The sequence below is a fragment of the Carassius gibelio genome, chromosome A5 (genome assembly GCF_023724105.1).
Source record: "Carassius gibelio isolate Cgi1373 ecotype wild population from Czech Republic chromosome A5, carGib1.2-hapl.c, whole genome shotgun sequence".
Lineage (NCBI taxonomy): Eukaryota > Metazoa > Chordata > Actinopteri > Cypriniformes > Cyprinidae > Carassius > Carassius gibelio.
The window spans coordinates 15,248,789-15,275,550 of record NC_068375.1 but is presented as its reverse complement, the minus strand read 5'-3'; the positions used below and the strand labels follow the sequence as shown (position 1 = coordinate 15,275,550).

Sequence of the window (26,762 nt, the reverse complement as noted above, 5' to 3'; positions counted from 1 at the left end):
AACTTGGCAATATCTGTCTATTTATGATCAATAAATTACAGTTCTCTTTCTCTTTCTTTCTATAACTCACACAAAAACGCATAGTTCAGTGTGACTCTGACAGCAACAGAGGGAGTGTGTGTGTTTCGTGGAGCTCAACAGGGGAAAGATGGAAGGCCACATGAAAACAAGGGGCAAATAGCAGGTCGTTCAGTGGCCTTGGTCACGTTCTACATCATGGCATTGGAAGCAGGCACTCATACGCTCACTTTCACTTTGACAACTAAATGGGGCACTGAGAGTGTGGTCAAGAAATTGAAAGTGGTGGTAAGATGCAATACACAGTCAGTGCTAGAAGACTTTTTAACTATTTTATGACAAACATACAGTACAAACATTTTGAATATGATTTCTCATGATATTCTTTAAAATGATGTTTATTGTGAACTAAATCACTTAGTATGCCTGAGATTATGATCTGATAGCCTGATGTTCTGGTATTCACAGCCAGAAGGACTTAGAAAGGAAATACAAAGTGGTGGAAGAATAGATCCAAATGGAGTCTTTGGTAAGGACGTCTGAAAAGTAACAGCATGCTCTGTGTTCATGTCTTGACGGAGTCTCACACCATTTCTTTTTCCTTTTTTAGGCACATCCATGCGGAAGCTTGAGTTTAAAAATGTTATTCCTCCAAACATTGTGCCCAAGTCAACTGTGGATCGTATTCTAACAGTTAATGGTATGATGTCTGTGAAGCTTGAGCATATTTGTGGAAATGCTAAATGACACTTTTTTATGATATACACTTGTATATCAGATGTTGAACAATAATGTTACTTTTATAAACTGTAGATTTAAAATGACTGTTCTGAAAGTTCCAAAAATCCCAGTAACCCCTTCTTCATATTCAGGTGAAGTACTGGGAGAGCTTCTGTCAATAATAAATAACCCAGAAGGTTTAAAACAGTTGACTAGCCTGCCACGAGGAAATGCAGAGATGGAGCTCATGGCACTGCTGCCAGTGTATTATGTCTACCACTACCTAGATAAAACAGAGAAATGGGACATTCTGGGGAAAGATGCTGCAGCGAGTGAAAAGGAATTAAAGAGGAAGATGCAAGCTGGTGAGATGTTTGTTTTATAAGAGTAGAATAAGTAATGTACAATCCTTGAAGACTTTTTTTCTCACATTTAATGTCTTTCCGTTTTTTTTTTTTTATTATTATTATTATTTAATGTCAGAATTTACTGTACACTCATTTTCTATATAACAGTCAATAATTTTAATGATACTTTTGTATGGAAGTAAAATAATGATATATGTCTTTGAAACAAAGACGCATGCTGAATAGCACTAACTGAAAAAATAATCCATTGCATTAACAGCACTTGCATTTTAATGCCTTGTATTTCCAGGGCTTGCATTTTTTTGCAAATTTAACATAGTTGTTAGTTTAAGCTGTGAATATTTCAATTAAAAATATTTCACACACCTTTTCATAGTTAAAAAAATCTATAATTCATATTCACGTTCCAGAATTCACTTCCAAAATATTCAATCGGTTTAAAAATACGATGTATAATATTCGACAGGCAAATTTCGGTCAATTTTATTTCACTTTCCAAATTCACTTCCACAAATTCAGTGGTTAAAATTTGGCAGATAATTTGCCCTTTCACATCTGGGAGCTGTAGGAATAGCAGTAGAGCACAGAGGCATGATCTCCATCTGCTGTCAGTCGCTCACCAGCAGGTGGTGCAAGCGGCTGTTGATAAAGACCAAAGCAACAGGTGAATTAAGTAATACAGTTACAAAAACTGATCTGCATAAATGGATCAGGCGCTAAACAGAAGTTTTGATTATCGGGGCATGTGGAAAAGCTGAATGTTTATTTCAACATAGACTGTATAAAGGCTGTTACCCGTAGCCTACAAGTAAGCACCATTCTCTACCATAAAGGAGATTATAATGGTGTTTTACCCAACGCTGATGTACGGAACTAACATTACATCTAAGGAAGCCAAATATTGCTTTCGGTTGTTTAGTTTCCGTAACTTTGTGTCATGGCATGTGCGTCGCTGTGCTGGAATGCTGGGGATCCCCAGTGTACATTGTGGAAAGTGAAATAAAAGGGACTGAAATCTGTCGAATATTATACATCGTATTTTTAAACCGATTGAATATTTTGGAAGTGAATACTGGAACGTGAATATGAATTATTGATTTTTTTCATAATTAAAAGGTGTGTGAAATATTTTTAATTGAAATATTCACAGCTTAAACGAACAACTATGTTAAATTTCAGTACCTAAAAATGCAAGCCCTGGAAATAAAAGGCATTAAAATGCAAGTGCTGTTAATGCAATGCATTATTTTTCAGCTTTTTTGTTTCAAAGACATATATCATTATTTTACTTCCATACTTTTGATCCAACAATAATTACTATTTATTATCAGTATAATATAAAATAAATTTTCCACACTGCAAAAAAATTGTTCTTCTTGTTTTACCGTACAAATATCGAAACATTTTAAATCCAGCTATATTTTCTTAAAGGGATAGTTCACCCAAAAATCTAACTTATGTCATTAATATGCTGTTCCAAACATGTAAGACCTCCTTTTATCTTCGAAACACAGTTTAAGATATTTTAGATTTAGTCCGAGAGCTCTCAGTCCCTCCATTGAATCTGTGTGTACGGTATACTGTCCATGTCCAGAAAGGTAAGAAAAACATCATCAAAGTAGTCCATGTGACATCAGAGGGTCAGTTAGAGTTTTTTGAAGCATTGAAAATAAATTTTGGTCCAAAAATAGCAAAAACTATGACTTTATTCAGCATTGTCTTCTCTTCCGTGTCTATTGTGACAGAGTTCAAAACAAAGCAGTTTGTGATATCCGGTTCGCGAATGAATCATTCGATGTAACCCGGATCTTCTTGAACCAGTTCACCAAATCGAACTGAATCATTTTAAACGGTTCGCGTCTCCGGCAAGCATTAATCCACAAATGACTTAGGCTGTTAACTTTTTTAATGTGGCTGACACTCCCTCTGAGTTAAAACAAACCAATATCCCGGAGTAATTCATTTACTCAAACAGTACACTGACTGAACTGCTGTGAAGAGAGAACTGAAGATGAACACCGAGCCGAGCCAGATAACTAACGAAACATTGACTCGTTCATGAGTCAAGAATCCCTTGCATCAGTTTTCGGATCACCAGTACTTCTTCTGGACAGTTCGATTCAATAAACCGGTTGAAGAAAACAGTTCACCGGTTCTTTTGCGCTCGACGTAATGGTGTCATTGGCGATGATTGCCCTTGATTCAAGCCTTCAGTTTACCTGGGTTCATAACATTAGAACAGAATCAGTTCAGAATCAATCACTAAAAGAATCAGTTCAGTTCAGACGCTCCGTGTGTCAGTCTGCTTCACGCTGAATCACACTTGCGCAGTATCATCAGCTCCCCGGTTCTTGAATCGGACGAGTCTGACAGAAACGGTTCTTGACTCGAGAATGAGTCAATGTTTTGTTCGTTATCTGGCTTGGCTCGGTGTTCATATTCAGTTCTCTCTTCACAGCAGTTCAGTCAGTGTACTGTTTTGAGTGCATGAATTACGTCGGGATATTGTTTTGTTTGAACTCAGAGGGAGTGTCAGCCACATCAAAAAAGTTAACATCTTAAGTCATTTGTGGATTAATGCATATTGGAGATGCGACCGTTTAAAATCATTCAGTTTGATTTGGTGAACTGGTTCAAGAAGATCCGGTTACATCGAATGATTCGTTCGTGAACCGGATATCACAAACTGCTTTGTTTTGAACTCTCTCACAACAGACACGGAAGAGAAGACAATGCTGAATAAAGTCGTAGTTTTTGCTATTTTTGGACCAAAATGTATTTTCGATGTTTCAAAATATTCTAACTGACCCTCTGATGTCACATGGTCTACTTTGAAGATGTTTTTATTACCTTTCTGAACATGGACAGTAGACCGTACACACAGCTTCAATGGAGGGACTGAGAGATCTCGGACTAAAACTAAAATATCTTAAACTGTGTTTCGAAGATGAACCGAGGTCTCACAGGTTTGAGGGTGAGTTATTAATGACATAATTTAGATTTTTGGGTGAACTATCCCTTTAAGATATTCAGTCTTTGTTTTCTGAGATATGCATCAAAATTAAGTTTTTGCTTAAAAAAAATAAATGAAAAAAAAAAACCTTGTGAATCCTTAAGCAATTTTTATTCCTTTAGTAATTTTACTTAAGTTACTTCACTGTTCCTTTCTAGGCATCACCAGCATCATGTCATTCAAGCTGAAGCATGAACATGCCTTTAGCATGTGGTCGAAGAAGGACATATCAGCCAGCACCTGGTAATCAACTGCTCAGTTTCTTAGATTTCCTCACCGGTAGCTGGAATGGAGTGTGTTTTTTGTTTTGTTTTAGCTTTACATACTACAGAAATAACAGTGCACACAGAGATTAAGTACCAATCACATGCTACATTGCACATGTGTACAAAACCTTTTCAGGGTGACGGCTCTCATAGTCAAGACTCTTGCTGACATGCATGAATACGTCTCTTTGGAGTCTGAAGTGCTGATAAATGCCATCCACTGGCTGATTAAAAATTGTCAGAATGATGATGGCTCCTTCTCTGAGAAATCACAAACTAATCCACTTAAACTCATGGTAGGTGAATAAAGAGTGTTAATGACATAATACTGTATTTTGTAGTGTTTTTATAAAGATTGTCTGTTTTCTTTAAGGGTGCCGGAGCAGATGTAACTGAAAAGACTATTTTCCTCACATCTTTTGTCATGATTGGAATTAAAAATGCCATGAAGGTCCCAAATGTTAACTTGGAGGTACAACTGGCAGGAAAATCGAACCAATCAAAGCCTAAATGTTGGATTCTTCAGGCAAATCATTCATATGTGTTTGTCCTTTCTCTCTACAGGTCTTTAAAAATGCTATAGATCGTGCCGCTCAGTACATCACCTCTAACTCAAAGAAGATTGAAAGTGTATATGCAAGAGCCATTGCATCTTATGCTCTGACACTGGTAGACATCCATAGTGTGTCTGCAGTTGGTGTTTATCAAACGCTCAAAAAGCAGGCTCAAGTTGATGGTAAAATCACATTTGGGATATTCCACACACTTTTGAACAAAACATCAGCACAGTTTAGTCCCTGTCATATTTTTAACATTATATGACCCATTTGTTCGTACATTTTCAGGGAACCCAGCCACAGTTCGTTTCTGGCAGGAGTCCAAACTCCGTAAGGATTCATTAAAACCCAGTGAGGTGACGGCAAAGACCGTTGAAACAACCGTTTACATCCTGCTTAACACTTTAGTCAGAGGTGATTCCACATATGCAAAACCCATTCTGAACTGGTTAACACAAGACCAGAGATATGGAGGGGGAGTCTATTCAACACAGGTACTCCAGTGCAAGCTGTCATGTATATTCTGTTTTTGTAAGCTTGTGATCTGTTTTTGTGTACATAGTTGTGCTCTTTTTTCCTCAAATTTTCAGGACAGTATTCTCACTTTGGAGGCACTTACCAAGTACAGCATCTTAGCTAGTAGAGCCACTTTAGACATGGTGGTTGATATTGAATACAAGACTAAAGGTGACATCAAAAGAATCAGACTAACTCAGCAGAATCCTGTGCATAAACCAATTGAGGTAAGATGTCTGATTTTTACTGAATTATTAAGAGAGGAATATTTTATTATTTTAAAATTCTTTATGAATTTAATTCCAGTCTTCTGTTTTCATTTTTAAAGGTGACCAAAAATGATGATATAATCATCAAAACTGCAATGAGCTCTGGTGTGTCATTTGCCAGTGTAAGTGAGCATTTTATTTAACAAAGGAATATACAATATATCGATGTGATGCTGGTTAATATTGCTAATATTTATTGACCAATACTGGATATATATTTATGCACAGTCATTAACACCCATTTTTTACATTTAGACAAACTTTGCCACCTTCTAGTGCTCACTTAATTTAGGATCTAAAATGGAAAATGGGAATGGTCTTTCATACTTACAGTAAATTTATTATGTTATAATACCTAAATTTGCTCATATCATTTTAAAGTATTAATGTTATATTTGGTGTAATTTGCTTTTGTTAATTTTTTAATTATACCACCCTTGTCATAAATCATATTTATAGGATGGCCTTTCTCAGTGTATACAAGTGCATCTCAATAAATTAGAATGTCGTGGGAAAGTTAATTTATTTCAGTAATTCAACACAAATTGTGAAACTTGTGTATTAAATAAATTGAAAGCACACAGACTGAAGTAGTTTAAGTCTTTGGTTCTCTTAATTGTGATGATTTTGGCTCACATTTAACAAATAGCTCAACGAATTGGAATACTTCTTAAGACCAAAGAAAAATTGTAAGTGAATTGTCTGCCTTCTGGTAAGTATGTCTATTTACTGTACATGTATTTAATACTTGTTAGGGGCTCCTTTTGCTTTAATTACTGCCTCAATTCAGTGTGGCTTGGAGGTGATCAGTTGGTGGGACTGCTGAGGTGGTCTGGAAGCCCAAGTTTCTTTGACTGTGGGCTTCAGCTCATCTGCATTTTTCAAAATCATCACAATTAAGATAACCAAATACTTAAACTACTTCAGTCTGTGTGCATTGAATTTATTTAATACATGAGTTTCACAATTTGAGTTGAATTTACTGAGATGCACCTATATTTTAAACACTGCACCAATCCAGATTTTTTTTGTTTTCAAAAACCCTTTGCATTGAACCAAAATCATTAACTGATTAACCTATTTTTCTACAGCTGAGAACAGTGTTCTATGAGATGACAGAAAGCAATGAAAATTGCTATTTTGATATGTCAATTGACATTCATGAAAGTGTCCCAGATTCAGATGGTAAGTTTGGTACTTTTGTCTACTTTCCTACTCTTTGTTTTCTTTTCAAATGAACTTGGTTAAGCTACTTTGATTTCTTTGTGAGCAGATCCTATGCTTTTGTCACAGCGGATTGTGGCCTGTGCAAAGTAAGTCCATAGAAATTCCTGATAAGTGCAAACCCGATTCCAAAAAAGTTGGGACACTGTACAAATTGTGAATAAAAACAGAATGCAATGATGTGGAAGTTTTGAATTTCAATATTTTATTCAGAATACAACATAGATGACATATCAAATGTTTAAATTGAGAAAATGTATCATTTTAAGGGGAAATTAAGTTGATTTTAAATTTTGTGGCATCAACACATCTCAAAAAAGTTGGGACAAGGTCATGTTTACCACTGTGTGGCATCCACTCTTCTTTTTATAACAGTCTGCAAATGTCTGGGGACTGAGGAGACAAGTTGCTCAAGTTTAGGAATAGGAATGTTGTCCCATTGTTGTCTTATACAGGCTTCTAGTTGCTCAACTGTCTTAGGTCTTCTTTGTCTCATCTTCCTCTTTATGGTGCGCCAAATGTTTCTATGGGTGAAAGATCTGGACTGCAGGATGGCCATTTCAGTACTCGATATCCTTCTTCTACGCAGTCATGATGTTGTAATTGATGCATTATGTGGTCTGGCATTGTCATGTTGGAAAATGCAAGGTCTTCCCTGAAAGAGACGATATCCGGATGGGAGTATATGTTGTTCTAGAACTTGGATATATCTTTCAGCATTGATGGTGCCTTTCCAGATGTGTATGCTGCCCATGCCACACACACTCATGCAACCCCAAACAATCAGAGATGCAGACTTCTGAACTGAGCGCTGATAACAACTTTGGTTGTCCTTGGTGGATTGTGTTCACTGACAATGTTTTTTGGAAGTATTCCTGAGCCCATGTTGTGATCTACATTACAGTAGCATTCCTGTATGTGATGTAATGCCATCTAAGGGCCCGAAGACCACAGGCATCCAGTATGGTTTTCTGGCCATGACCCTTACGCACGGAGATTGTTCCAGATTCTCTGAATCTTTGGATGATATTATGCACTGTACTGTAGATGTTGATAACTTCAAACTCTTTGCAATTTTTCTCTGAGAAACTCCTTTCTGATATTGCTACACTATTTTCCGCCTCAGAATTAGGGGAATTGGTGATCCTCTGCCCATCTTGACTTCTGAGGGAAACTGCCACACTGAGAGGCTCTTTTGATACCCAATCATGTTGCAAATCCGACCTACTAAGTTGCAAATTGGTCCTCTAGCTGTTCCTTGCTACCTGTCCCAAATTTTTTGTAGCCCTCATGAAATCCAAAATTAGCCAATGTTTGGCATGAAATTTCAAAATGTCTCACTTTCAACATTTGATATATTATCTATATTCTATTAGGAATAAAATATAAGTTTATGAGATTTGTAAATTATTCCATTCCTTTTTTACTCACAATTTGTACAGTGTCCCAACTTTTTTGGAATCGGGTTTGTAGCTACGTTTTAAGTGTCTCAGTAATATTCTTATTTGTATTCAAATGCATACATTTTAATTCAAATGAAAACATTGTTTATATGTAAAGATACAAGCCACCTAAAAATGAACTTGAAACGGAGTCAGGAATCACTGTGATGGAAATTCATTTGCCGACCGGTGTGATCGCAGTCCAGGAAGATCTAGATATGGTGAGCGTCTAAATGCAAATACATTTTTACTGAAGCCATCCCTTGTTTCAGAAAATATTTGTGACATTATGTCTCTATTTTTTACAGTACTTGAATGGACTTGAGTCTCGGATTTCCAACTATGAAGTCAATGGTGACCAAGTCATCCTTCAGATAGATTCGGTGAGTATCGCTAGGCAGAACAATTTTTTGCCTTTTGACTTTTTGAATTAAAATACGGTGTGTACTTAATTTTGTAGAATATTTCACCTAAACAATACTTATTATGTAGATACCATCAGAGGAGTTATACTGTGTGGGTTTCCGTATTCAAGAGGAATTTGAAACTGGCATGACCAGAGCCTCTGTATTCCAAGTTTATCAATTTAGTAATCCAGGTATATTGTTTATACAAATGTTTGTGTTATGTCTGGCTGAACTTATTTTGATACATAAAGCAAGCATTCTCATCTTATTTTTTAATAGAAAATAAGTGTATAAAGTTCTACCACAAACAAAGCCGCAAACTGTTACGACTCTGTGAGGGAGACCAATGTCAGTGCATGGCAGGTAAGCCACATGAAAGACATAAACAAAACAATTGACCAAATAAGTAAATTAATGAACCATTTTGTTGTGTCTTACTTCTTGGGGCTTCTGGTAATATGGTGCCCCAGGCCAATTCTGTCAGTCTTGACCATTAAAAATCTAACACTGCATTTATACCACTGCTGCTCATGTAGTTATCATGTACATCTGTGAGTTTAATGTGTCTGTGTTAACAGTTTGCTCATTGGTATTTTCATGTCCTTTTCAAAATTAGCGGAATGCTGCAACTTTAAATCCACCATTGATCCCAAAATCACGGTTGTACAGCGTAAAAATGACATGTGCAAAGAAAGCATGAATTATGGTAAATACTAATCTTTATGAAGCTTTAAGCCATAAAACATAATTGTCATGTGTATACATTTGCACATCAGTATATATCATTTACAGTGTTTTCCCCCCCTAGCGTTTAAAGTGTTAATTGAATCATCTGAGGCAGGAGGAGATTTTGTGACCTACAAAGCGAAAGTTCAAGCAGTGCTCAAGAAAGGCAAGAGTTTACTGAATATTATTTGTCTGCAATGTTTTAAAGCAAAAAGGCTTGAATAAACAATTTAAACAAGTTTCATGACAGCTTCAATCCATCCTCTTAATTTCTCTTCTACAGGACAAACAGACGACCTAAAAACAGATTCAGAGATAGACTTAGTGAAGAAGGCAACTTGCAGTTCAACAGATTTCGAAGTTGGCAAGCAGTATCTGATCATGACTGCTGAGAGTATTAAGATAAAAAGGAATCATGGTTATAAGTAAGTCCTTGTTTGTTCATTTGATTGATTGAATGATATTTTTTTCATACCCACATCATATAGTACCTTATTCTCACGTATTGTGTCGAGACAAAGTTTTGTTTGACACAAAGAGTCATAATATTTCTTTTGCTAATTTGTTTTTTTGTTTTTTATTGGTTGCATTGCAGGGTCAATTATAAACTGAGTGTGTCTCTCATTTACTGTTATGTACAGAAGCCTAGAAACTGATTTTCTTTATACAATGTTTTAGGTATAAATTTCCTTTGGACTCACATGCTTGGGTGGACTGGTGGCCACTTGACTCCGACTGCAGTGATGCTGTGTGCAGACAATACGCCAGTGTTTTGGAGGATTTTGAATTTGATTTCTTATTATCAGGCTGTGAAGATTAAGTGATAAATTGCATGTCAATAGAAGATTCATAATTCATATGCATGTTCTTCTATTCTATGGCAACAAAATCTGAAAAGAAATTTGAGATTTCAAGAATAAACAGTAACTTTTAAATAAAAATTTTTTTCAAAATTACCTCAAAATATGTGATTATTTTTGCCACTCTTATCAACCACATATGCAACACTGTGAACAACAATAACAAAAAAACATTACATGCAATTTGCCTCAGATATTGTCATATGATACAAACATTTTGTGTTGCTTACTGACAAACATACGTTTAGGAAAGTGTTTGCTTTTATTTTTAAATTACTTTTCTAAACACTCTAAAAACATGTTATGAATGTTTGCAAGTGAAGTCTGCTTTGAGGGCACGGGACTCTTATTTTGAAATAACTGCAGCTGCGTCACGTGATCCAAACACCACCGCGAATCCTTTGAGTTCATGTAGGAGAATCAGACAACAAGAGAATGAAAGCTCAGTTTAAACCTTTATAAATAATGAGACCTGGGACAGGCGACACAACAGGCCTGTATCCCCTTCGATAGTTTCTACAAAAAAGAAGAAGAATCTGACGGTCGCTGGATGATCGCGAGGGAGCCTAATCGGTCGCTATGGAAACTGGGCTAACAAAACTTGTCCAGTCTTTGTGAAACATTAATGAACATGCTGTTAATGTAAAACTGCTTTTTAGCATATATATTAACCATTTGAGTTAATATGTGACTTAAGTTCTTTGCATTTTATCAGATTTGGTCTACATTGTAATTTTAACAATAACAGTAAAATACACTAAGTTACTGGCAGTTAACGTTAAGTTTAAACAGTAGAGATGGTTTAGGATTAGCATCGTATTCGCTGGCCTCAGATAATCCTAATATCCCATGAGAATAAAATGAAAAGAGGGGGTAATTTGCCCAAACGGTCACCAACAGCGGGATCCAAATGTTCCAAGAGCCTCGAGAACAAACCGGTGTCCCCGAACCCCATCTCATGTTCGGAGACTGAGGATGGAGGTCGAGAAGATCTCAGTGATGAAGGTAAATCAAGTCTTTTGGTTGCTTAGATGTAACTTACAGTACACGAGCCACTCTTATCCAGAGGTGGGTAGTAACGAGTTACATTTACTTCGTTACATTTACTTGAGTAATTTTTCGGGGTAACGAATACTTTTCGGAGTATATTTAAAGATGGGTACTTTATACTCTTACTTGAGTACATTTTTTGGGAAAAATCTGTACTTTTACTTCGTTACTGTGGGCGACGCCCCTCTCGTTACTTTATCTTAATGCAATAAATGCTTCAGTTTATTCCAAACGCGCCGTCTACTTTTCTCTGGACAATGAGCGATGCCCATTCGCGAATGATTCATTCTTTTGAGTCAACTCTGTTCAAAGGCTTGATCAAGCCAATTGGCAAACGAGTGAATTGGTTCATGAATCAGTTTGATTGAGTCGTTCAGTTCCCTGCCGCACGCGCTGAGCTCTGAAGCGGTTCACAGTTGTAACGTTTAAGAATATTAGCAGCGTTGAAAACGGGGCTATGGAACTGCACTGAATTGAAAGCTAATCTGCAAAGGCTATTATTTGCTTGCGATGGAGATCCTTATTAGATGAACGCGTGTGCTGTCTACTGTTTAACAGGTAATAACTTGGGCTACATTCGATTACAGTACACGATACCACTGTGACATTAGTTAGTTGTACGCGTGTGGCTTATAACAGGTTGAATGCAGCTTCCAAAAGACAAAGAATAGCCGATTAAGATTTTAATACAATCACACCAGTGCGAGTACGTTCAGCAAGTCATATCATCAGCTGCTAAATTCAGATCTGTGATCGCTTGCTGGCGCTGAGCCAGAGACAGACGCGTTTTTACAGCGCTGCGCATTAACCAATCACACACGGTTCTGTTGAGCTTTTGAATGCAATGGCCAATCAGAGGTGTTCCGATGAGTCATCGCTGAAATGCCGGTGCTTCCTTCACTCGCTCACTGACTGAATACCTCTTTCTGGCGAATTCTCTCGTCAGAAACAACAAAGTGCAGATGTGTGTACGAATCTATAATTAAGATATTGATTTCACAGTGTTAACAGTTTCAGTGATTTTAATGGTAGTTTCTGAGAGTGAATGAAATCTAGACTGTCAGTGAAAATTATGTTTAATAATGTAAATGTTATTTGCTCTCTTTCTGAACAATGAAAGATTAGTAGCAATATTTATATCACATTAACTTTCAATGTTAAATTCACATTTAAAATAAAGTCAGTCGTATTAAAAATATGTTATGGCATGATACCTATATTTGTTACTTAAATAAACAGACAGGGTTTTATAATAAATTACATAAATTGGATTAAAGGCTGATGAAATATATACATTTATACACACACACATACATTACATAAATTTTTTGTCTATATCAGTGTTAATTTCGTTGACGAAGACTATGACGAAAAATATTCGTCAACTAACCTTTTTCACGGACGAAAACTAAATAAAAACTAAATAAAAAGTCAGATATGATGACGAAAAACGTGACGAAATATAACTGACACTTTAGTCAACGAATAAAAATGAGACGAAAATATATGGGAGGGACGAATGGAGAAGAGATCCAATCAGAGCGAATCTTTGAGGGTAGGTTGATCTATGCAGAAGCAGCCGAGCCATTTTAAAAAGCCGCGGCAAATGCAAGCGCAACAGCTAAACAAAGCAGCAGTTACAAAGAAAAGAGAACAACGATGAGTTTGCAGAAATTCGCACAGTTTCGAGGACGTTTTCATAACAGTTTAGTTGTTTACACAGGGAACTACACTGCGACCTTTTGAAATGCCATTGCGACCCAAATTTTTATGGGGTCGTAAATGTATCACTGATTATTTTTGTACCTACTTATGTGTAATGCTATGTTTTAATATGAGCATTTATTAAAACAGAAATGTGTATTTTAAGAATACGCTTTATAACGTGCTCCGAGCATTCAACACATCAAGTTGGCTTCAGCCCCGCAATGCGGGAAAGTTGAACTGAGCAGCTGGTTACTCGCGCAACACTGAATCGAGCTCTCCTTCAGGACGTTTGCGTCCTCCTGCACCCGAACGAACAAATACAAATCGCATTTTAAATAAACATATGAAAAAGAGCGAAAAGTGAAAGAGCTCAATTCAGCAGCGCGGTGTTCTGGTGTTCAGGGAGCAAGCAGAGACGCGTCTCAAAGTCTTCTTGCTTTTGTACCGACAACAAATACATACTAAATATTGTCTTGGAAAGAAATCGGATGTGTATCTTTATAATGGATGCATTTGTCTCTTAAAGTGACCGCGCCTAATTTACTAGCTCTGCTGTCAGTGTCTTTAATGTATGAAAATGAAAGTAAATCACTCACTGCTCTTGATTGAATTACTTTGTAGTTTTAACAAGAATTTATCCAAAGTCAATCCAAAAATCAGATAGAATAGATTATATTGTTTTACTAGTGACTAAAAAATAAAATAAAAATATTAGGGACCTGAGCATGTTTTGCTTAAGTGTTTCTTTCTTTAATTGCTAATGCAACCTTTTCACACCACAGACTGAACCAAATTAAGCATTGCATCCGACATTATCAAGATGAATTTGTTGTTCTGACACAGTTTAACCCTGAGTTATTGTCATATTTTATTACCAATTTCTAAACTACAGCAAATAAACTGTGATATTGTAAGAAACGTTGAAGGTGTCTGAATACATTTTGGTTTGATTGTGTATTTTATTTTACAGTGATGACTATGCAGTGCTATTTTAAATGAACAAAAAAAAACTTAAAAAAATGTAAACTTTGTGTAAATATCACAAATAAAGAAATAGAATGAACATATAATACAAATATAATATAGGTGGTTGTCTATTTCAATAATACTGTACTTCATCTTGAAAGAATGTCATATGCATAGCATATCATTCAGGAGGAATGCATATCTTTTTCAGAGAGCATGTATATTTTTCATTGAGAGCAGGCCTTATGTTTATTTTATAAATACCATTCCATAACAGACTGATGGAAACTTTTAGTCAGGTCAACTAAGTTGACTTTGTTCTACTAAAAAAAACTAGACTAAGACTAAAAGACTTAAGACTAGACTAAGACTAAAACTCTTATGATATTTAGTCGACTAAAACTAGACTAAGACTAAAACATTTCAGATGACTAAAATGTGACTAAAACTAAATGGTGTGTTATTCAAAAGACTAAGACTAAGACTAAATCCGAATTTGCTGTCAAAATTAACACTGGTCTATATATCTATATAAAAAAAGGCTCCGTATATATGACCCAAAGTAACTAGTAACTAACTACTTGAGTAGATTTTTTATCCGATACTCTTTTACTCTTACTCAAGTAACTATTCAAGACTAGTACTTTTACTTTTACTTGAGTAAATATTTCTAGAATTACTTTTACTTTTACTTGAGTAAAGTTTTTGGGTACTCTACCCACCTCTGCTCTTATCTGATCTGCCTTTTCAGGTCATTTTGAAGTATTAAAGTCATTTCTCCATGGGTACTTTTATATCCCATGGGTTGATCTTTATGAAAACTTAATGATTTCACCATGCCTTCATTATTTCTGGTAATTTTCTGTATAGATTTTCTTGTTTTGCTCTTGTCTCAGACCCATACTTTTTGAAATCTCAAACTATGGATCTCTATCATAAAATTGTCTTGTTTTTAAAAGAAGAGTGAAATAAGTAATTGCGTGAAAATATCCTATTTTTGTTCAATTATTATAATTTTTTTTTTTTTTTGTCATGTCAAACCGTTTTGGCCCTAGTGTAGTTTTATTTATAGTTAGTTAGTCTACTTGTTTGCCAAAGCCGTTTGATCTCAGTTCAAACATGAGGCATGTAATGTGTAAAACAAAGAAAAATGAACTTCAGCTATGAAATTTGCCTTGGCAAAACAAAGTCAGTCAAGAATGTTATTAAACACCAGGATGCGGTGAAAATATGCTTAATAATTAGAAATTGACAGAATAATCCTAAAGTTGTTAGTAGACAAAATAAAATATGTCAGCATTTCAGATTATTAATTACTTGACTGCCACCAGCATTTGTGTGTCATTCATTTACATTTTACATTGACATCTACTCATAGACAAAAGACAATGTAAGGGGACGAGATACATCACAGAAGACCTGATCAGGAGGTTGACTAAATGTGAAAATTTAGTCCTTGTGCAGACCCTGAATTTGTCTACATCAGTGGCAAGTGACAAACAATTTAGGGTAAGATTTCGATATTATTTGATTAATGCTCAGTGTGATGGGTCAAATTTATATAATTGCATTCACTCTTGCATTTATTTGACTTTTGTGTATTCATGTGTGTGCATGTGTGTGTGTGTGTGTGTTTTAGTATATTGAAAATTTGGATAAATGTGAGCGCTTGCAGGTTCTCAACCTCAGTAACAACAGGATTGAGAGAATTGAAAAACTAGAGAAACTGTGTCAACTACGGGAACTCCACCTTTCCAGTAACAGGATACAGTAAGAATGTTATATATGTCTGCTTAACAAGGAACATTCACTTACAACAAATTATGATAGTATGCTACATAAAAAAAAATATATATATATATATATATATATATATATATTAGGGGTGTAACGATACGCGTATTCGTATTGAACCGTTCGGTACGACGCTTTCGGTTCGGTACGCGGTACGCATTATGTATACCGAACGGTTCGTTGGAGTAATTAATTATATTTGGAAAAAAAAAAAAAAAAGAGAGAGATAGAAATATAATGATATGCGTTCAACAAGGTAGCCCAATAACCCAAACAACGTAACAGGCAACGCCCCTGACACTCCCGAAGAAGAAAAAAACACCATCTTATATGTTTATGTTAGGCTACTCAGCAGGCGCTCGCTCACTCAGTACGTGCTGAAGGCTCGTTGCAAAATAGCCAATGCGTTTAACAGACTAGAAATGAGAAGATCCTCCAATAACCAACAGGTCTGGTGTTTGGGTGCACTTTGGATTCCCTTTAAGCTATAATGGTGATGGCAAGAGAGTGGTGGATAAAAAAACAACGGTATGTCGCATCTGCAACATGACAGGGTACACCAGCGGGAATACAAAAAAAAAAAACCCCAGCGGGAATATCTGGGATATATGCGTCAGTACTATCTGGGAAAAGACGAAAAAAAGGAGAAACATGCACGCAGCAAACTATCCCTGCAGCATTTAGACACTATAGCTTACAGGGAATCCAACCCAAACACCAGACCTGTTGGTTATTTTAGGATCTTATATTTCTGGTCTGTTAAATGCATTAGACATTTTGCAACGAGCCTTCAGCGCGTGCTGAGTGAGCGAGCGCCTTAGGGGCCGTTCACATATCGCTCCTAAAAACGCGTGGAAAACGCTAAGCACGTCTTTCTCCTCCTTTCCAAAGCGCTCGGGCAGAAGCGCTCATGAGGCGTCTGTCTTTGCTAAGCAACAATGACGTGCTCTCTCCATGAGACGCGGAAATTTCAGCGAAGGATAAATGGATTTGCAGCTCTAAAAATCGCTTGCAGTAGCTCTGCTACTAAATTTATTTCAAAATTGCAATCCATATACAACTATGATCAGCTGTTCCTTCATCTTGGCTGAGCTCTCAACCTTGTTACGGGAAAGGATGAAGCTGATTGGTTGGTTCTTGTCACATGACCCGCGGTGCGCTTGCGGCATTCTGAAAAGTTGAGATGTTTTTACATTTTGCTGTATCTAAAACGTATCGAACCGAACCGAACCGAACCGTGACATCAGTGTATCGTATCGAACCGAACCGTGAATTTTGTGAACCGTTACACCCCTAATATATATATATTTTAATAACAGTTTCCATAGTAGAATAAAAGATGGTGTAATGTTCTAAAGGCCAATACAAGTTTTTTTATAAAAATTATAATTAATTTATTTGCAGAAAAATTGAAGGTTTAGAGCACATGACAAATCTTCAGGTTATGAATTTGGCCTTCAACAACATTGAACATCTTCCAGTTTGGATGGCAAAGAAGCTCAGATCTCTTCATACTATAAATCTACAGAGCAACAAGATATTCTCAGTGAGTACAATTTATCCGAGCTTGTCTGTCGCAGCATTTGCTTATATTTGTTAATCATGTGTTTAAAACAGCCAATCAACAAAAAAGTCCTCAAATGGATCAAAAAGAAAAGAAAATGTGTTATTCTCATATTCTCATATCATATTGTTGCAAACCTGTATAACCTTTTCCTTCTGTGGAACATAAAGATATTTTGAAAAGAATAAAAAAAAGTCTCAATATTTTTCTTTAATGGATGTGGAGGCACCAAAATGGTTTGGTTACCAATATTCCTTCAAAATATCTTTTGTGTTCGGCAGAAGAAACAAAGTCAAACAGGTTTGGAGGTGAGTAAAGGTGAGTAAATAATAGGGGTAGTACCGTCTAATCGATTAGTCGACTTCAATGCGCTGCCATGATGCTTTAAGCTTGACGTCGACTAGTTGCCGGTCCTATAGAGGGCGCCACATAATTCTCTACAGCTTTACTAGTAGAGAGACACTGCCAGGTAGAATTAATTCACACACACAATCACTCTCACTAATGCATTCATATGAATGTAATCTTAATGTACTACTTTATCTGTATATGATTTAGAACGAGCAGATATCTGTGAGAAATATAACGACCCAAAGACAAAAGAACTGATAAAAATGAGCTGTTATAGGAGCAATAGCCATGTACGCAGCACTGTGTTATGTGCCATAGCCGTGTACAAGGTTTTTTTTTTTTTGTTTGGTTTTTTTTTACAGCTCCAAGCGTATGTTCATTAATGACGTCATCAGTGACTAGTCGACTTCGACTCAGCTTTCATCACATAAAAGTCGACTTTAAAAAATCACCAGTCATTCCCCCCTAGTAAATAATGGAAGAATTTTAAATTTTGGATGAACTGTTCCTTTGATGTCATAGATTTCACATTGAAAGTAAATCAGTGATGTTCATACACATTTATGTTACTTGCAACATTCTCTTTGTGACATAGCTTCATGAGATAACTAAACTGAAGCCCCTGAAGAACCTGACCTGCCTGACATTAGCAGAAAACCCCATCTTCAGCCTGCCCCATTATCACCTCTTCCTAATCTTCCATCTGAGGTCACTGGAAATATTGGATGGACAACCAATCAGTCCACAGGAAAGAGAGCGAGCACATCAGCGCTTTCACATGGGTACGCTATCTCATCTCCTACATTTATTTTATCTTCATATGTGCTTTTATCATTGAACCCTTTTGTGCTGTCCTTATAGAGGAAGTGGAGCGTTTGGAGCAAGAGCTGGAGTTGAGAGCTGACGAGATTGCACAGCTTCAGAGAGAGCGGACCACAGCACTGGAAGAACTACAGCGGCAGGAAACGCTCAATCAGAACCTGAGGCAACAGCATCAGGAGCAACAGCGGAGCCGTGAGGAACTCCGGAGAGAACTGGACACCAAATCTGATCTGGTGAGTGATGAGTCTTCACTGTCATCAAGCTCAGCATGAACAGAGTCGATCAGTTTGTCCTCACACACAACTGTAATATCACATGTAAACAATAGTTTCATTTCAGAGCATTTCCTAAAGATGCTCCACTAACAAGACCTCAAAATCAGATGTTGTATAGGGGAACCATTGTTTTTTATATACACTGGTCAGTTTTGAGATTTTTGGGTCTGTTTCGTCCTCCATAACATGAGTTCTTTTAGACTAGTGAAAAGAAAAAATACAATTACAAATACTTTTCTTTAAAGGCTGTTTTCTTTAAAGGCTGATTTTTATTTCTGTCTGTATTTTGATTTATGAAAAAGTGAGAAGTGGTGTCTATGTAATACCTTCAACTGTAATATGTCAACAAACTGAAACCGGAATTTTGTCTTTGTCAAAAGTGTAGATTTCTGTTTTTGGAAATGTATGCAAATTAATATGTTAGATAATGTGCTTATTTAATTAGATAATGCCTTGGTTGTATATTCACATATCATTCCAGAAAATTTGTTTAAAAAAAAAAACAACAACAAAAACAGTTGTTTTAATATAGTATAATGTGATCAATTAACTGAGGAAGTATGGTGATATCTATTAGTTCACTTGTCCACTTGCGGTGTCTTGTTTTACGTTGTCCTGATGCTGTTATGCACAATTCATCACTGCATATTGATCCAAAGAAAAAAGAATTAATGTTCTCTTAATTCTTAATCAGAATTAATTTATAACTTGCTCCATATCTGAAACATCCTGACTTTAAGATGGAAATAATGTTAGTGCAAACAATGACATGTTGACTTTAATCTTTAATTTCCTTTATTGCAAACTCAAAATGCACTCATAGTGAGCACAGAGATTCATCTGAAATTTCCCTTTCCTGTCTTTTCTAGACAAATTCCTGTTCAGCTCTCTCTTCTTATTCCATGCTTTTGTCACCTGTTCTGAAGGTATTTTGTGAACAGTGTTGAAAATAGTTTTTGTCTGTTGCCATCTGTTTAACTGAAATGAATGAGAGTTTGCATTTGGAAAAAGAACAGAAACTGTTTAAACTTTCAGAACAGCAATTGTATGCTAATTGCTTCACTTAACTGCACTGCACAGTATATTTGTTTGTTTGTTGTACTATTTAAAAAAATAAGACATATCTACTAAAAGTTTGGAATAATTCAGCTTTTAAAAAAAGTATTTTGTTCTTATCAAGGCATAATTTATTTGATAAAAAAAAATTACAATTTAAAATAACTACATTCTGTCTGAATGTGTTGTAAAATGTAATTAATTCCTTTGATGGCAAAGCAAAATTTTCTATCCTTTAAACTTTTCTTTTCCCTTTTGATTTGATGTATCTTTCACTCCTGTGCTTTTACGTAAACTCTTTGCATGCCTCTTCTCTTCATTCCTGCTTCAGTCTCAGCCTCCACATCAAGGTCCTTTGCTGGATTCTCTCTGTCAGGTATCCACATGTGCTCCACCAATCACTGTATGATGTCAACATTATGTTCTCCTGTCCTCTCAGGTGTTCGCTTTAGAGAGCGATGTTACCGGTATAGTACTGCTATGTTTTTTAGCATGTTTCTGCATGCATGCATCCTATATTGATGGAAATATCATTCATTGCTTTGTGTATTAACATAATTGTAAAAGTTTTCTAGAACATGTATGCTTAAAGTTTGTAGTGAAGTGTGGCTGATGTGTTTTCTGGTGGTATGTAAAGTGTTGTGTTTAAATGAGATCTTCCTCATTGCACAGATGAAGCAGACAACAGTGGAGTTGACCCGGGCCTGTCAGAAACACTATGAGCTTGAGCAGGAGTTGGCTTTCCACAAAATTGATGCCAAGTTTGAACCTCTTCGATTTTATCCAGATCCTGTATGTATTTGTTTTGGTTTATTAACATCTAGAGCATGCCATAATATATATATATATAACTTTTTTATGTCTTAATTTTTATTAAAGTTTAGGGTTAAAGTCTCATGCATTTTTCATTCAATATGTAGTGTATGAAGCTTTAAATAATTTAGTTAAACTTTTACACAAAGAAAACTAAATTTTTATAATAGAATTTAGTGTTGTCACGGTACCAAAATTTCAGTATTTGGTACCGATACCAGTGAAAATCCATGGTTCTCTGTACCAAAGCAAAAAACAAAAATATGCTTATTAAAAAATAAATCACTTTTTTTATCACAAAAAAAAAAGCCAGTGCCATTCTTTATACTTATTTACAATTGTGTAAAGTTTTTCTACAAGTAATATAATTAAACAGGTAAACAAGTTTCACCCAAATTTAATTTGTCTTTTAATTAATTAAATTTAAACATTTCATTTTTTTGGTAAATAAAGGGATTTGCTATTAAAATTAAAACATGGAAGAAATATTGTGCGATTTATTTCTTGAAAAAATTAAATTCTATTAAATAATAGTAATATTTCTAGCACAATGCCTTTATGTAAAAATTAACTTTTATTTTTACGCTGGTTTTACTCAAATGAAACGGTAAAATGCTTGTGAAGTGACTCAGAACAGTTCTGATGTTGTTTACGTATTTTTGTCCTCATTACTGCAAGCATCATGTGCTTCAGTCTATGTAGTAAACAAACCATTCATTCATTCACACAGAGACACGCAGAACATGCAGAATTCAGATTTCAACTTTTGTGGCTTTACATTTGCAGACACTGGTCCATATGGAGATTTGATTTGATTAATTTATGCTAACTTTATATATATTTATATTTATAATATTTTCTTAATATTAAAATGTAAGTTTCATTTTCATGACTGGATTTTGAGATTCCGTCCGTGTTTTCTGCTTCGCCGAAATTATAGTGCTCTATGCGTCAAGAACCTGGTTGACCGGGCACTCCGTATCACCGGTACTTAAAGGGGGGGGTGAAATGCTATTTCATGCATACTGAGTTTTTTACACTGTTAAAGAGTTGAATTCCCATGCTAAACATGGACAAAGTTTCAAAAATTAAGTTGTATGTTTGAAGGAGTATTTCTGTTCCAAAAATACTCCTTCCGGTTTGTCACAAGTTTTGGAAAGTTTTTTTCGAGTATGGCTCTGTGTGACGTTAGATGGAGCAGAATTTCCTTATATGGGACCTAAGGCACTTCTGCCGGAAGAGCGCGCGCTCCCGTATAGCAGAGCACAGACTGAGAGCACAGACATTCACTGATCAGAGCGAGAGCGTCACGAAATGTCACAAAAGGAGTGTGTTTTTGGTTGCCAGGGCAAGACAACCCTGCACAGATTACCAAAAAAAAAACAGCATTAAGGGACCAGTGGATGGAGTTTATTTTTACAGAGCATCAACGGAGTTGTGAAAGTGTTTGTGTTTGTTCCCCTGCATTTTGAAGATGCTTGTTTTACAAACAAGGCCCAGTTTGACGCCGGATTTGCACATCGTTTATTTCTTAAGGATGATGCAGTCCCAAAGAAAAAGGGTCACGATCGTGTGTTGGAACCGCAGGCGATGAGTAAAACTGCTTAAAATATCTCTGTGTTGTTAACTTAGCTATCGGCGCGTAAGCACATCAAGTAAACAACATGCGATGTTGTCATCAAACTGCACTTTCCACATGTACAGCTTAAAAAAAAAAAAAAAAAGACGACAAAGTGGAACTTTAGTCATTTTCCAAAACCGCTAAGCAAATATATACAGTTTCAGTACATACCACATAGAGACGTCGTTGCTGATGCTGCTCTTGTTAAATTTCAGCCTCTGGATCTTATTCTGGATCATAAATATACGCCGAATCTGACTGTTATCCATGGTTTGTTTTGGTTTGTTTTTCCTCACGGTAATGTCATAGCTTCCAAACGCTCTCAACGCAAAAGCCTACTGGCGCTCGTGGTTCTTTAGCTCCGCCCACACGTCACGCCTCCAGCGGGTCGTGTTTTTCCGGGAAAAAATGGTACAGACTATCTTTCTCTTATGAATAAAATAAAACTAAAGACTTTTTGGAGTTATGAAGGATGCAGTACTACTCTATAGGTACTCAAGATTAACAGGATATTGAGTGAAAACGAGCATTTCACCCTCCCTTTAAAGGGATAGTTCACCCAAAAATGAAAATGATGTAATTAATGACTCATTCTCATGTCGTTCCAAACTCGTAAGACCTAATCGAACTCAATCGTTTTAAACGGTTTGCATCTCTAATACTCAATAATCCTTAAGCTGTTAACTTTTTTAATGTGGCTGACACTCCCTCTGAGTTCAAACAAACCAATATCCCGGAGTAATTCATTTACTCAAACAGTACACAGTAATTGGTTCAAGAAGATCCGGTTACATCGAATGATTCGTTCGCAAACCGGATATTACTAAACTGCTGTGTTTTGAACTCGCTCACAACAGACACGGAAGAGAATAAAGATTTAGTTTTTGTTATTTTTGGACCAAAATGCATTTTCAATGCTTTAAAAAATTCTAACTGACCCTCTGATGTCACATGGACTACTTTGATGATGTTTTTCTTACCTTTCTGGACATGGACAGTATACTGTACACACAATGGAGAGACAGAAAGCTCTCGGACTAAATCTAAAATATCTTAAACTGTGTTAAAAAGATGAACAGAGGTCTCACGGGTTTGGAACGACATCAGGGTGAGCCATTAATGACATAATTATCATTTTTGGGTGAACTAACCCTTTAAAGAAACCTGGTACCGTCACATTTTAATTTTTTTAGTACCGATTTGGTATCAAAGTACCGGGTGTTTTGACAACACTAATAGGATTATTGGTCAATTGTGAGGTTTTAACAGGGTGTTACAGTCTGATGTCCCAATAACAACAATAAATTTGATATATTATTGGATTTATAGACATTTATCTGACCATTAAATAACTATATCATACAGTACTGTGTGAAAAGATTATATTGTTTTTCATGAAGATTTTTCTCATTGTTGCTCAGGAGGTGGAGGTAGAGAACCTTTCTAGTGAGAGTAAGGAAAGTCCATACATAGGAAAGTCTCGTCAGAAAAGGAGCATCCCAGTGCCGTTGGGGACGGATAGCATGGGTGCACAAGACCAACGTAAGGCCTCCTCAGCAGACCTGACTGAGACAGACGGCCCAGGAGAACATGACATGTCCAGACATGCTCAGCTTAGAGGTACAAATGATTAAATGTGTTCTCACATTATATTAAAAGGTCTAAATTGTTAAGTAAAATTTGAATGGTACACACATACTATTACAATTTTTACTCATAACAGTTTTTTGTTTTTTGTCTTATTATCTCAGGTTTGGGTCTACATTGCATAGAATCACCTTGCTTGTGCATACTGTATATAGAATAATACCTTCAAGTAAAACTGAAATGACTATTAATGATGCAATTTCGTGATTTTGCACTCAGAAATACATAAATCCATCCATATGGCATCTGCAAATGAGGAATGGAGGACATTTTCCCTTTTTATAGAGCCACTGTTTGTGTTTGGTTTTTAGCTGAGGCACGATTACAGCAGTTACATGAAGAAATCGAGGCAAAAGAACAGCAGATCCTTAAAGCCAGTGAAGAGCTCCGGCAGCTAGAGGAGACAGTTTCTGAGAGACGGGTGAGATGTTCCCCTTTAAATCTCTTCTGTGAATGGCTCTGTTTTTGAAAACGGCACTAGCAGTTCTCCTTGAGAGAGTCTGTGCAATTTCCTCTGTTCTGAATCTAAATCAAATTTAATGGCAGAGTTCATATTCAGATTTACTTTTAAATTATTTGGTTTGTTGATTTGCGTTTAGATCTGTGAGGCTGAGAAGGAGCAGCTCAGGCAGGAGCTTGAGAGGAGGATACAGAGGCTGGGAGAGATGAGAGGAGAGATGGAGGCTATGGAGAGGCAGCTGGACAGGCTGAATACTGAGAGGATTCAAGCCCAGGATGAAATGGACCAGCTACAAAATCTACTGCACAGCCTGGATCCCAGTGACCCTAGACATGTCAGTAACACTCATGTCTGCACAATCTTAAGAAAAAAATATATATATTTTTTTTTTTTTATCAAATTTTTATTTGCATAACACAATGACAAAACATGTTAAACCATTGTGTTAAATGTACAATATCAAATCCTGTGGTCGCAAGAAATTCACTGTAAAAAATATTGAATTTTATAGTTCATCAACATGCAGTATCATGATTCATGAACTGATATAATGTTAATATACCAGCGTATTTAAACTGTATCAATCTGCTTTATACAGTAAACAGTTTAAATAAAACACCTTAATTATTTTCATAGCTATTTTTAAAACAATGGCTAATTAACTTAGACAAAGACAAATAGCACCAGAGTATAAAAGCAAATACATGACACTCAACACAAACATTAATTAAACAAAATAAAATATATTGAGACATTTATCATTTTTTAATCAGCAAGGATGCATTAAATTGATCAAAAGTGATGGTACAGACTTTTACCTTGTCACAAAATATTTATTTTTATACATGTTATTGTTGTTACTATTTTTTTACTTAAATACATGCATAAGAGAGTTCATTTAAAAACATTATATAATCTTAAGAACCCCAAGCTTTTCAACGGTAGTGGATATGTCAAGACTATTTATAATATAGACATTTTTTATTAATGTAATTCATCCTTTTTCGCTTACAAAAGACATGTTAAAGATTGCATGTACATAAATCTAATATATGATGAGAAAAATTTGTTGCCACAATTAACAGGTTTAACTGGAGCATTTTTTACACTCTATTTCTGATAAAATTACTAATAGTTTTAAAGTGTAGGCTGTTTACGGTTGACATACAACTTTAAAGAATTGCACTAATGTACAATTTACACTTTGTCTTTATTTGCTGTTTCACCAATGTAAAATCTTATTGATAAATATGCTCAGAACAAATATTACCTTGTAAAGTTAATGCTTTGAAATACATTCACATTGACACATTTTTGCAAAATAACTGATGTGTTATGGAACCTCCCTAACAACAAAGGTGTATAATAAGATTAGGTTCTCTATGGAATTAATCATCACTAACCCATGATGCTCAGCAACGAGCTGCAGGCATTTAAAATGAGGCTCTTGTCTCTTTAAGAAAGAAGAGAGCACTTCTGTCCTGGGAAATCTGTTGATGCTGTGGGTGGAGCCTACTCCCACCCAGCCTCAGACACAGACACTGATTGGCTGAGGCTGCAGAAAGTTTCCTGTGTTGATTCAAAGAGATTTGAGAGGAGGGTGGAAAGAGTGCAGGGATAAAGGAGGAGGGGGAGAATGAAGTCTAGAGGAGGGCACTTCTTTTAGTAATAGTTGGAGTCCATGGGAAAAAAAGCTCTGAAGTTTAGAGTAACAGAGCTAAACGAGACAGGAAATGTTCTCTTTCTGCTCAAGGAGCCTCTGTTACCCCTCGTGGGGCAGCAACAGGAGAAAAATGGAGAGATAGAGACAGAAAGCGAAGAGATGGCAGCCACCCCACTGTAGTAAGTACACCACTGGGGTTTAGGAGGGGCTCATGGGAGGCTGTGGTCATTCTGTTGCAATCTGGGGCTTGTAATGTTGTTCGTAGAAGTGATTATTGGTATCTAACATCATTGAACATTATTTTTTTTTTTTTTAAGTTGATGATTACTTTATGATGTTTCATGAATGTTGTATATTTTCAATGCTTATAACAGGAAATTGCAAAAGCATTATGACATCAGAGTTTTCTGGCTTGCATATTTTATGACAGCAGTGGACAAAAACAAGGCACAGTATTAAATCAGTACATCACTAGATAAATCTAAGTACATTTGCATTCTTTATTTATAGATAGTGTTAGTTTAAGGTTAACAAGGAATTATTTAAAATAACGTTTAATGAAAGTGTTAGATTTTCACTTTGAGATA

General features: G+C 36.0%; 2 protein-coding genes across 6 annotated transcripts in view; both read left to right on the top strand.

The window, feature by feature from the left end:
- The window catches only part of LOC127996371 (complement C5), a 28,293-nt gene extending 17,811 nt beyond the window's left edge, over positions 1 to 10,482 (top strand). The window contains exons 22-42 of the mRNA XM_052591941.1: positions 85 to 306; positions 487 to 547; positions 629 to 718; positions 891 to 1,103; positions 4,278 to 4,362; positions 4,522 to 4,681; positions 4,759 to 4,857; positions 4,950 to 5,121; positions 5,231 to 5,436; positions 5,533 to 5,685; positions 5,787 to 5,849; positions 6,819 to 6,912; positions 7,001 to 7,040; positions 8,512 to 8,614; positions 8,702 to 8,776; positions 8,886 to 8,991; positions 9,080 to 9,163; positions 9,417 to 9,506; positions 9,609 to 9,692; positions 9,810 to 9,951; positions 10,205 to 10,482. Of these exons, the coding sequence (XP_052447901.1) occupies positions 85 to 306; positions 487 to 547; positions 629 to 718; positions 891 to 1,103; positions 4,278 to 4,362; positions 4,522 to 4,681; positions 4,759 to 4,857; positions 4,950 to 5,121; positions 5,231 to 5,436; positions 5,533 to 5,685; positions 5,787 to 5,849; positions 6,819 to 6,912; positions 7,001 to 7,040; positions 8,512 to 8,614; positions 8,702 to 8,776; positions 8,886 to 8,991; positions 9,080 to 9,163; positions 9,417 to 9,506; positions 9,609 to 9,692; positions 9,810 to 9,951; positions 10,205 to 10,346 (2,484 nt within the window). The 3' untranslated portion in view covers positions 10,347 to 10,482. The remainder of the gene's footprint in view (positions 1 to 84; positions 307 to 486; positions 548 to 628; positions 719 to 890; positions 1,104 to 4,277; positions 4,363 to 4,521; positions 4,682 to 4,758; positions 4,858 to 4,949; positions 5,122 to 5,230; positions 5,437 to 5,532; positions 5,686 to 5,786; positions 5,850 to 6,818; positions 6,913 to 7,000; positions 7,041 to 8,511; positions 8,615 to 8,701; positions 8,777 to 8,885; positions 8,992 to 9,079; positions 9,164 to 9,416; positions 9,507 to 9,608; positions 9,693 to 9,809; positions 9,952 to 10,204) is intronic.
- A 274-nt stretch (positions 10,483 to 10,756) lies between these two features.
- The window catches only part of LOC127996304 (centriolin), a 34,027-nt gene continuing 18,021 nt past the window's right edge, over positions 10,757 to 26,762 (top strand). For 3 of the 5 annotated variants that reach the window (XR_008169229.1, XM_052591936.1, XM_052591935.1), the window contains exons 1-10: positions 10,759 to 11,391; positions 15,488 to 15,618; positions 15,749 to 15,879; positions 17,308 to 17,449; positions 18,414 to 18,600; positions 18,680 to 18,873; positions 20,644 to 20,763; positions 23,827 to 24,025; positions 24,364 to 24,473; positions 24,652 to 24,846. Coding sequence is in view for 4 of the 5 variants with exons in the window: in XM_052591936.1 (XP_052447896.1) it covers positions 11,247 to 11,391; positions 15,488 to 15,618; positions 15,749 to 15,879; positions 17,308 to 17,449; positions 18,414 to 18,600; positions 18,680 to 18,873; positions 20,644 to 20,763; positions 23,827 to 24,025; positions 24,364 to 24,473; positions 24,652 to 24,846 (1,554 nt within the window). In the remaining variant the exon portion in view is untranslated. Of the gene's footprint in view, positions 11,392 to 15,487; positions 15,619 to 15,748; positions 15,880 to 17,307; positions 17,450 to 18,413; positions 18,601 to 18,679; positions 18,874 to 20,414; positions 20,439 to 20,643; positions 20,764 to 23,826; positions 24,026 to 24,363; positions 24,474 to 24,651; positions 24,847 to 26,762 lie in introns of those variants that run through there. The other 2 variants (XM_052591937.1, XM_052591939.1) reach the window with 2 other exon arrangements.